The sequence below is a fragment of the Natator depressus genome, chromosome 14 (assembly GCF_965152275.1).
Source record: "Natator depressus isolate rNatDep1 chromosome 14, rNatDep2.hap1, whole genome shotgun sequence".
NCBI classification, from domain to species: domain Eukaryota; kingdom Metazoa; phylum Chordata; order Testudines; family Cheloniidae; genus Natator; species Natator depressus.
The window spans coordinates 33,674,804-33,686,563 of record NC_134247.1 but is presented as its reverse complement, the minus strand read 5'-3'; the positions used below and the strand labels follow the sequence as shown (position 1 = coordinate 33,686,563).

General features: G+C 45.8%; 1 protein-coding gene across 4 annotated transcripts in view; it reads right to left on the bottom strand.

Annotated features, from left to right (window-relative positions):
* LOC141998695 (uncharacterized) overlaps positions 1–11,760 on the bottom strand; it is a 37,292-nt gene that overhangs the window by 6,851 nt on the left and 18,681 nt on the right. For all 4 annotated transcript variants that reach the window (XM_074971641.1, XM_074971640.1, XM_074971642.1 and 1 more), the window contains exon 3: positions 7,035–7,109. In XM_074971641.1, the coding sequence (XP_074827742.1) occupies positions 7,035–7,109 (75 nt within the window). The remainder of the gene's footprint in view (positions 1–7,034; positions 7,110–11,760) is intronic.

Sequence of the window (11,760 nt, the reverse complement as noted above, 5' to 3'; positions counted from 1 at the left end):
AAATACAGAGGTAAAATAACCTCTCTACTCTACTTGAGATTCCCCTGTTTATGCATCCAAGGACTGCATTAGCCCTTTTGGCCACAGCTTCACACTTGGAACTCATGTTCAGCTGATTACCCACCATGACCTCCAAGTCCTTTTCAAGATCACTGCTTCCCAAGATTGAGTCCCTCATCCTGTCAGTATGACCTGCATTCTTTGTTCCTAGATGTATACACTTACATTTAGCCATATTATAACACACAGTTTGCTTGCGCATAGATTCATAGAGGTTAAGGCCAGAAGGGCCCATTAAATCATCTAGTATGATCTCCTGTATAATTCCACCCAATTACCCCTGTACTGAATCCAATAACAATTTCACTGGGATCGCTCATGGAGTAAGGTACCATTCAATATAAGTATCATAATCTAGCCCCAAATTCCTGCCACCCAAACTAGCTAGCAGCCCCACTCCTCGCCAAAAGCACTGATTAAAGCACATCTGGAGTTTCTATGCCCAGTGATTTTGGATTCACAGGGCTTAACACCAAAAGGCACCGTTGTGATCATCTAGTCTAAACTCTTGTAATATAGGATGGAGGATTTCATCCAGTGATTGCTGTGTCTGGCCCAATCATATATGATGAGATAAATCAAGAGTAGAAAAATGTTGAAGGACTGAGATCACTTCATTTTCTGAATCAGATTGCCCCAGTGAGTTCCCATTTTTGTCTCAGATTGTCCAGAGATTTTTCTACTTGGGCATAAGATCACTTGTATGAAATTCCAGAAGGATCGGTTTAGTCCAGGTGAAGTTAGAGAGCGAGACTAAAATAAGGCTCATTTCACTGAGGCGAGAGTCCCTTCATTGTTAAGTTTGCAACCAGCTTGTATTGTAAGTAGGAAATTCCACAGGAAATTGTGAAAATGAAATATGGAACTATTGTGGAATGGAATGGGATGAGGAACAACTTCCAATTTGCTGAAATTCTCCCCTTTTTTCCCCACCGTTTTCTGGACAGCTCTGGTGGAGCTGTGTGATTTTGCTGGGCACAAACAAACCTTAGCCCCTTTCCAAAATTTTCTAAAGGAGCCATTTTTAGTTTTTTCCTGTCAGAAAGTACTTATGAAATATTTCAGGAATGCAGTGTGCCAAGGAGAATTAACTCAAATCGTGTGGAAGCAAAAGGAATTTTGATTTACGAGAGGGATCAAAATCACCCTTAGCAATGGGACTGTGGTTGCAACCTTTCCTATGAAGAGACTGTCCTCTTTTCGAGTTAAACACACACCAACCGAACCAGGGTGAGAACCCCAGCTCCAGAGGTTCTACAAACACAGGCATGTTAGGCATAAAGGAAGAATCATGCTACATACAGAAATACCTTTGTTTTGTTTAAAAGAAAAGGAGTACTTATGGCACCTTAGAGACTAACAAATTTATTTGAGCATAAGCTTTCAAGAGCTACAGCTCACTTCATCGGATGCATTCAGTGGAAAATACAGTAAGGAGATTTATATACATAGAGAACATGAAACAATGGGTGTTACCATACACACTGTAACAAGAGTGATCATTTAAGGTGAGCTATTACCAGCAGGAGAGCGGGGGGTGGGGAACCTTTTGTAGTGATAATCAAGGTGGGCCATTTCCAGCAGTTGACAAGAACGTATGAGGAACAGTGTACATTGGTCAAACTGGACAGTCTCTACGTAAAAGAATAAATGGACACAGATCAGACGTCAAGAATTATAACATTCAAAAACCAGCTGGAGAACATTTCAATCTCTTTGGTCACTCGATTACAGACCTAAAAGTTGCAATTCTTCAACAAAAAAACTTCAAAAACAAACTCCCACGAGAGACTGCTGAATTGGAATTAATTTGCAAACTGGATACAATTAACTTAGGCCTGAATAGAGACTGGGAGTGGATGGGTCATTACACAAAGTAAAACTATTTCCCCTTGTTTATTTCCCCCCCACACACAGTTCCTCAGACGTTCTTGTCAACTGCTGGAAATGGCCCATGTTGATTATCACTACAAAAGGCCCCCCCCCCCCCGCTCTCCTGCTGGTAATAGCTCACCTTAAGTGATCACTCTCATTACAGTGTGTATGGTAACGCCCATTGTTTCATGTTCTCTGTGTATATAAATCTCCCCACTGTATTTTCCACTTTATGCATCCGATGAAGTGAGCTGTAGCTGACGAAAGCTTATGCTCAAATAAATTGGTTAGTCTCTAAGGTGCCACAAGTACTCCTTTTCTTTTTGCGAATACAGACTAACACGGCTGCTACTAACTACTCTGAAACTTTTGTTTTCTTTGTAAGCTTAAACCAGGTGATAGAGGGTAGTATTCTAGCACACAAATAGAAAGACCCTGATCTTGCAAACATGTATGCACTTGCTTAACTTTAAGCACTTGAGTAGCCCCACCACAAAAATAAAAGTATTTGCAGAGAAACAGCCATAGTGCTCAATCTCACTCTCACCAAAATTAATGGCAAAAACCTCCCCATAATGTTAATGAGAGCATGACTGAGCCTCTCACTGCTGACAACAGAAACCCTCAACTCTTGAAAGGCAGCACGATGTGGTGCAAAAGGCACAGGACAGGCAGGCAGGGCTCTCCTGGGTTCTAGTCCTAGCTCTGTGGGCAGTGAGTTGCTGCACCTCTCTCTCCCCTCCCAGCCTTTGTCTGTTTAGACTATAAGTGTCTCTCACTACGGAATGTCTCCATGGCAGCCGGAGGTGTGACAGCAGCTCACCTAGACATACCCATGCTGGCTTTAATCTCACCCGCATGGCTAAAACTGAAGACACAGCAGCATGGGCTTTACAAGCAATGTACTAGTGTGGTTAATCCACACTGGGGTCTGTGCTGACCTGGCTTTACTACTATTTTTGCCGTGCTAGCTAAGTTAAAGCTAGTGCAGGTATGCTACCTGTACTGCAGTCGCAACTCTGATTGCAATGTGTGTGTATACAGCACCTGGCAAAATGCAGCCCTCTTCTCAGTTGGTAAAACAGACTGTGTTCCCATTTTCCACCAGGCCTGGAGAACCAGCAGCCCAGAAGTTAATGTAAATGTACCACTAACAGGCTCTGATCTCACAGCAGATTCAAGCATGTCTTATCATAATGGAGAGACAAGGTGGGAGAGGTAATATCTTGTATTGGAGCAACTTCTGTTGGTGAAAGAGACAAGCTTTTGAATTTTCACAGACCTGAAGAAAACCTCTGTGTAGTCCAAGAGCTTGTCTCTCTCCCCAACAGAAGTCGGTCCAATAAAAGATATCACCTCATCCACCTTGTCTCTCCAATATCCTGGGATCCACAAGACCACAACAACACTGTAATGATAAACTAAGCTCAACTTCAAAGAAGAGCTAGCAGAGCCATGTCCCGTCTGAGGCCTGTGGCTGCTGGATTTTATCCATACGGGGTGAAATCCACCCCCATGCAGAGGAACAGCACATCACGGCCATGCCACGCTCGAGTGGTGCCTAGGCTTTGGGATGGCCCTCCGCCCAGGGGCACATAGGGCTCTGAGAGGGAAAGGAGCGCGGGCTCTGCCAGGCTGACCCATCTGCACTGTAACAAAGCGGCAGGATGAACCGGTTACAGAAAGAGAGCCAGGTGCCAGCTGAGGCCTCTGGCAATAACGACAGGCTGCAGCTGCCATGGTTACCATGTGGCAAGAGCACAAACTGAGCCTGTCACAGAGTGCTTGCAAACCCAGCTGATGGGGGCAATGCGGACGGAGTGCAAGAGGCAGGATTGTGAAGTGACACAGAGCAAGAGGCTCGCCTCCAGCAACAGGGGGAATTCCGCCCAGGGGAATTCCGCCCTGCCTGAGCCCAGCATGCGTAGAGCAGGTAACAGGAGTAGAGAAAGAAGGGGCAACAGGAAGGCTGGCATTGTAATCATAGCCTAGCCTTCGGGAGATCTAGATTCAAGTGCCAGCTCTGTCACAGACCAGCTCACTGCCCCTGGACAAGGCCTTTCATCTCTCTGGGCCTCAGCTCTCCACCTGTAACGATACATCTTTTGTGGGTCTTCTTCAGTGAGACTGTAAGACCCTTAGGATAGAAACGATATCTCTGCAGTGCCCAGCACAAAGAGGTTCTGATATTGGATAGGATATCTAGGCAATAATGGCATATGAATAGTTTTTAACAGTTGCAGTTTGTAGCCTAAGCCACAAAGCAATAGTGAAAGTCCAGATATGTGCAGGCCTTAGAAAGCTAGATGGAGTTATAAAAGGAGAAAGGTGCATTGCCCTGCCATGGGTGAGATCCTGTAAATGAAGCCCCACACTGTCTTCCCAGTGCATCTTAACAAAGACTATGTCTGTACTACAGACTTCCACTGGCATTGCTATGACGGTCAGGGGCGTGAAGAGGTGTGATCGCTGACCAGCAGGGCTGGGCTGGCAAAAGTCTGTCATGTGGACACAGCTACACAAACAAAAGTGCGGTTTTACTGGTATTGCTTGTTTTCACTCATGAGGTTGGACAGTGCATATCTTAGCCAGGATAGTGGGGTCCACATTAAGAGCACTTTTGCAAATATAGTACATCCGTATTCCTAAATTGGTAAAGCGCATCTAGCATAGGCATAGCCAAAGAGTAAACAAAGTAAGCACAAAGATAGAAAGAGAGTTATAAGAGGAATTCAGAGACAGGACTGCCTTCTGTAATCACACCGGACTCAGATGAACAAGGAATGTGGAATCTCCTCTGAAGCAGGAAGTCGGGGCAGATGGGTTAACGCATTTCATTGTAGCGATGATACAGAAAGGCAAAGACCCAAGGAGAGGGATGTGAATGCTTGCAAAATAGTCAATCAGAACCTATCTGCAAACAAAGGGGAGATGACAGCTTGCAAAAGAACCTTCAGCCAGATCCTCAGCTGGTGTAAACTGGCAAAGCGCCACTGACTTCAAATTAAAGTTTGGCTTCAGCAGAGCTACAGCGATGGGCACCAGCTGGGGTGCTGGCAGAGCTACACCATCATTTGCAGACATATTTTCCAGTGAGGGAGTTTGTTCAGGCCCATTAGAAACTGCAGACTATGTGGAATGCTGAAGCGCACCAACCAAGACACGTTACTATGCTAGCTAATTTTCGGAGCTATTCCAGCTTTGTTCACCTTTGCACAAGGAAGACACAGTGTATCAGTGAATTAAAAACTGCAGAGAGAATTTCAGAGTAGAATATGTCAGTTGAATGGAAATGTACTTATCTCAAAAGAAAAGCACTTTATTTAGCACAGTGTTTCTAACCTTGCTGATACCATGGACTGGCTTGCTGCCTTCCTAAACTGTGTCAGGGAGATCTCAGGGACTGGCATCTGTCCACGGACCAGTCACAGAAAAGCACTGATTTCGCACATAGGTGATGCTGTCGAATGACTTGCTCTGCCTAGAACATATGTGAAAATCTCATCTATTAAAAAGGAAAAACAAAAAACCCCACCCAACTTGCCCCAAAGTATCTAAGGATGTCAGAAAAATGGTGTGTTTCACTGTATTTGATGAGAACTAGCACTTGACTGAGTGGTTAAAGACTGGATTGCCATGTGTTTGCACAAAGGGGGCAGAGGGCCGGCTGCATGATCAACCTTCACTTGGGCAATTCCTGACTTTCGACTACTTAGCACAACACCATTAAAGGGATCCATGAAAACAGCCCCAAGAGGACTCATATTTATGGTGTCCGTGATTTCTCAGATGAAATCTGTTGAGCTAAAGATATTAAAAATGAGTTCAGGGCCCCATGGTGCTCAATGTCGCATATATACATAGTAAGAGGCTTGGCCCACCGAGCTCACCACTTCAATGCACAAGACAAAGGCGGAGAGGGGAAAGGGAGATAGACAGGGAAGAGGTTTGCTCGAAGTCATCAAAAGGTCAGTGGCAGAGCCCAGTTTAAAGTTAATTCTTCTGTGTGCTCTAACCATTAGACCACGCTAGTCATATTATGTATTTTTTTCCTAACGCTTAGCTAGATAAAGTGAGCCTGCAGTCTGAAAACCAAGCTGTTTTTTCCATTGCCTCACGCCTCACCAACAACAAAGTATCTGCATTCAGAATTTAATTCACAAGGCTGTTGATCATGGGTGAGCTGGAGCTAGGTTGGCTCAGGGCTAGCAGGGATAAAGAACAATAGCACCATAAAAGCCTCAGTCCTGTAGTGAGATCCATGCAGGGGTAAACAGCAGTAAGAACTTATTTACAGGAAGTCAGCAGCTCTGGCTGACATTGCACACAAGCAGCAGGGCTGTTGAGGAAGGTGGTCACTTTTCAGACTAGGGCCCCATTCTAGTGTAGTATGAATGTTGTTGGGGTTGCATCTGCTGAGGTTGCATCTGGACAGATTCATCAGTACCTTCCTGGCTTCTGCTCAGTGCAACGCAGCTGTAACCTGGCATAACCAGCCAGTTAACCTTTGTTTCTGGCTGATTTGTGTCACCAGAATAGCCCAAAGCAACCAGAGCCTGCTGGTGAATCCCAGCCCTACGTTTACAGACAATTACAGGTCAATTGCAAAGGAAAAATATTTGCCTAGCAACCTTTCCATATTAGTCTGTGTCTGGTTAAAGATTTATTTAAAAACACTTTTCTTCTGCCTTTCCTTGTTCTTTGCAGTTTGCATTTTTGATACATGCTTTGCCCTCAGCAGCTCAGCAAGCCTCATATGGGCCCCAATCCTGCCTCAGATCCATGCGGCTGGATCCTTTAGCCTGTGCCCCTGTTCACCCGTTTGCAGGATCAGGGTCTTGGAGTGGGACTAGTGCGACAGAAAGGTGTCCTGGTGAGCTGTGATCTGAGCTCCTGCTAGTCCACCCGTGCCATCCCCCCCATTCCTTGTGTTGCTGGCCCTCTACGGAGTGGGGAATTTCACCCGCCACGCCCCCCCAGCCTCCCAGCACTCCATCTTGCCCTCCCCAAATAGCAAGGGCTTCAGCCACAGGGGAGGGGGCGGAGTCCGGGAGAGCAAAGCACTGCAATCGCCCACTGCCTCACCCACAGCGACTTACCAGAGACCAATCCTCTCCTCCTGTGTGACTCGGCAAACGCGGTTATCCGGGGCCAGCTGATCGCAATCTCCTCCGCTAGGCGAAACATGGATTGGACACGAATTAGATATGTGGCAGGGTAGACGCGGGTGCTCTCTGGAAAGCAGCCACTCCCTCCCCTCCAGCCCCCAATATCAACAAAACACCTCAGTCTCTCAAAGCTGCAGCTTTGACTGGACTTCCTCCGCCCTGTGCTGAGAGGCTGTTTGTTCCAAACCTCTGCCCCCGCCACACACACATCCTCACTGTCTCTTCACCTGCTTCACTCCACACCTGCCCCATCCCCCCCGCTTCCCTACCTCTTGTGCCTGGGGCACAACGGTGTAGTCTCCTGAGGACCCAAATGCTTTGGTTTCATGACAGTCACTGGCCTCAAGGCTGGGGTAACTGGGCGAAACTGAATGGCCTGTATTATGCAGGAGGGCAGACTTCATGGTCTAATGGCCGCTTCTGGCCTTATGCTCTATGAACACATACCCAGCAAAACCAACTTTTGAGCCAGTGCAAACGTCGGGTCTCACACAGAAGTTGGCAAATCAGAACCACAGCTCCACAAAGGGCCAGACTGAACCACCTGCACCCGCCTGGGATTTTCCAAGCAATCTGACAGTCAGGAGCCCAAACCACATTCAATATCAATGGGATATGGCCCCACGAGCCTAAGAGCCCTTCAATGTCAACACGTCAAGGAGGTTACAAGAATATCCTGCATCTTGGCAGCGGGTTAGACTAGATAACCCTTGTGGTCCCTTCTAGCCCTATGGGTCTATTATTCTAATATCCTGATACACATATTCTGGTTCACCAGAGAACGTCATGTAGGATCTCAAATGAAAGCCACAGTCATTCTGGTCATTAATATCATTGTGAAACGTGCGTACAGACTATGTATAGACTTATGGATGTGTAAAGAAAATATGTTCCTAGAACTTGTATCAAGGCTGGGTCGACAAACAGGTTTCTGCCAGACCAGGGACGTATATTCATCTCTGTATCTCTCGTTCACATGTAAATTAAGCATTGCAAGCCAACACAATGGAAGCGCCATTTACATACAAAGTCAACAGGAGACACAACACCAGAAAACGAACTCCAGGGGATTGTCCTGCCTATGGGGCAGACAATGAATTCTGGGGAACATAAGAGGAAGGCAAGAAGAAACACTCCTTAATCCTGCATCTAGAAAGTTAACGGGCAGCACATTTACATTCATAAAAACAGGGTGCCAACTGGACTTGGTTGGAAACCCTGCAGAAGGCTTTGGGTGAGATAAGACTGCCCGAGACAGGAGGTTAGCCTCTTAAGTTTAGTCTCTAGAAAGCACCTATAGCCTTAGTTTTATATGTAACCCTTCTGGTTCCATTATACTGACTCACTATCTCTTGAATCTTGGCCTTTGATAAAAAAAAAAAATGTACTGTTTTCATTATACACATATCTCAGTGCGTGGTGTTATCCAAGGAGCTGATCCTGAATTCAATCCTTCAAGCTGGTCCTTTGGGGACAGTCAACCTAGGATTTCTGTGAGGGGACAAGGAGCTGGACACTACAGGGGGATGCATCAAAGGGACTTCGGACAGGGGTACACTGATCGTTACCCTGCCAGGTGAAGTAAGGGCTGGCACACCCCAGAGGAGATTGTTTGGGTGGCTAACGGGTGAGCACCAGCAAGTCTCCCTCTTGCTGGAGGCAGGCCCTAAGGGGCAGATTTTAAAAGGTATTTAGATTCTTAAACCCATTTAAAAATCTGGCCTTAGCCTCCTTAGAAAATTGCAGCCCTTGAGTAGTGGCCTTGTTTCCCTGGCTTCAGCAGGTGAGATTGTAACTTTAGGCCCAGCCCTGACCAGAGTGTCATGCCAGCCCTGGGACTGTGCCTCAGACACACCCTTCTGAGTCACAATTCCTCCCATTCACTCCTGGAGGGAGGAGTAATTTACAGCTAGCCTAGAGCGACAATTACTACCCCACCCCATGCTGGCTCAGTGAGCAGCCAGGTGATGGACCCCAGGCTACGCCCATCGCCTGCTCAAGAGAAAGAATCAATGGGCAGGTAGCCCCATCTATTCCTCTGAGCCCACAAGAAGTGCGAGGGGGTCTGTCATTCCTTTGCACAGGCATCATCTAATCCATTGGCCTGCTAGCGGGCAGTACCCTCGTCCCACCTACACTTGTGCACATGTTTAACACTACACATGTGAGAAACGTTAAGCACATAGGCCTGGTCTACACCTACAAAATTAGTTCAAGGCTGGGAAAAATTCTGCACCCTGTGCGACATCGTTAGGTCAGCCTAACCCTCGGTGTAGATGCAGCTGGGTGGACCTAATCATGGCATCGAAGGGAGGAGGATTAGCTACAGCAACAGGAGAACTCCCTTCTGATCCATTCTGATCATCTCGTCTGACCTCCTGCAGAACACAGGCCAGGGACCTCCCCCAACAGTTTCTACCCCGAGCAGATGACTTCTGGTGGAGCAAGTCAGTGTAAGGTCTTGTCTATACTAGAAAGTTGTACCACTGTATCTTTACTAGTGTAGTTAAAGCAGTATAACCCCCTTTACTGTGGACACAGTATTATGGGGCTAAAGGTGCATATTACTGGTACAGTTTATTCTCGTATAGGAAGGGGAATAAGCTATCCTGGTATAAGGCACCTTTATAGCCACATAACTGCGTAAACACTACTATAATGCACCCGATGAAGTGAGCTGTAGCTCACGAAAGCTCATGCTCAAATAAATTGGTTAGTCTCTAAGGTGCCACAAGTACTCCTTTTCTTTTTGCGAATACAGACTAACACGGCTGCTACTCTGAAAACTACTATAATCATATCAATAAATAAATACTGGCCCTGAGTGAAGCAGCCAAAGTAGGGCTGCAACTGGGGAAGGGGATAAAATGGGCTCAGCACCCCCTGGACCCAGAACTGTGCAGAGGGACCCCCCTCACACACACATGGACAAACTCTGGGGGCCGTAGGACCTCGCCTCCCCTCCCCCCCTGCCATGTGGCCTTTAGGGAAAACTGCAGAGAGGAGCCAGCCAGAGACTCCAGTCACAGCAGTGACCTTTGGACATTCAGGGAACTGACTGCAGCTTTGACTGGACTTCCTCTGCCCTGTGCTGAGAGGCTGTTTGTTCCAAACCTCCCCCACACACACATCCTCACTGTCTCTTCACCTGCTTCACTCCACACCTGCCCTGTCCCCCCTCTTCCCTTTCATGTCCCCTCTCCCTTCCCTTTTCTTTCCATCTAGCTGATCCCCTCCTAACTAACCACCTCCCCCCCTTCCCAGAACAAAAAATACCCCATGGCACTAACGTGTCATTTGCTCCCATCCCATTTCTCACTCTCCTGCTGTGTTCTACCCCTTCCCTTACCCTGGGTCTGTCTGGTCTATTTCAACTGTTCGCTCTTTGTGGCATGGACTATCAACTTCTCTGTTTCTACTGCACCTAGCACAATGGGGACCCGTTCTTGGCTGGTCCTACCACAATAAACATGATGATGATGATGATTAACAATAACAACATAGTTCTATCAGTACAAAAACTGTATCGGCCTGATTGTTTGCAGGATTGGGGCTTGAGGTGCTGGTCCTTGTACATCTAGGAGATGGAAATGGGCCCCAAGCAATTCTGGAATGCAAACAGCAACTGGGTGGACAAAACTTTGGCTCAGATTCTCTAGAAAAGAACAGCAAACCAAACCAAACAAAAACTATGACAAATATTCAATCCATATAGGCCGTGATCTAATATATATATGAAAATAATAATACAGCTTCGCAGAGATGTAAAATAAATTATTGAAAATAATACAAAGTGGCCTGGGGATTTAGGAAAAAGCAAATGATTTAAAAAAAAATATAAATAAGCCGAAAATTTAAATATATATATATATATATATACACACACACACACACACACATATGGGCGGGGAGAAGAGAGGGACAGGAATTTAAGTATAGAAAAGTTTTTAAAGTTACAAAATTAATGGAAAAGTGGTTTAAGAAAATATAAAAAGAAAATAGAAATGGAGTGCTTTTTGTTTAGTTTAAAAAAAATAAAATAAAGAATAAAAACACATGAACTGATAGGAGAAACTTGTTCATTTCACTATGCCTGCTCCAGCAGAGAATCATAGGACTGGAAGGGACCTTGAGAGGTCATCTAGTCCAGTCCACTGTACTAATGGCAGGCCTAAGTATTATCTAGACCATTCCTGACAGGTGTTTGTCTTACCTGCTCTTAAAAATCTCCAATGATGAAGATTCCACAACCTCCCTAGGCAATTTATTCCAGTGCTTAACCACCCTGACAGTTAGGAAGTTTTTCCTAATGTCCAACCTAAACCTTCCTTGCTGCAATTTAAGCCCATTGCTTCTTGTCCTATCTTCAGAGATTAAGAAGAGCAACTTTTCTCCCTCCTCCTTGTAACAATCTTTTATGTACTTGAAAACTGTTATGTCCTCTCTCAATCTTCTCTTTTTCAGACAAAACAAACCCAATTTTTTCAATCTTCCCTCATAGGTCATGTTTTCTAGATCTTTAATCATTTTTGTTGCTCTTCTCTGGACTTTCTCCAATTTGTCCACATCTTTCCTGAAACGTGGCGCCCAGAAGTGGACACAATACTCCAGTTGAGGCCTAATCAGCGCAGAGTAGAGCAGAAGAATTACTTCTCGT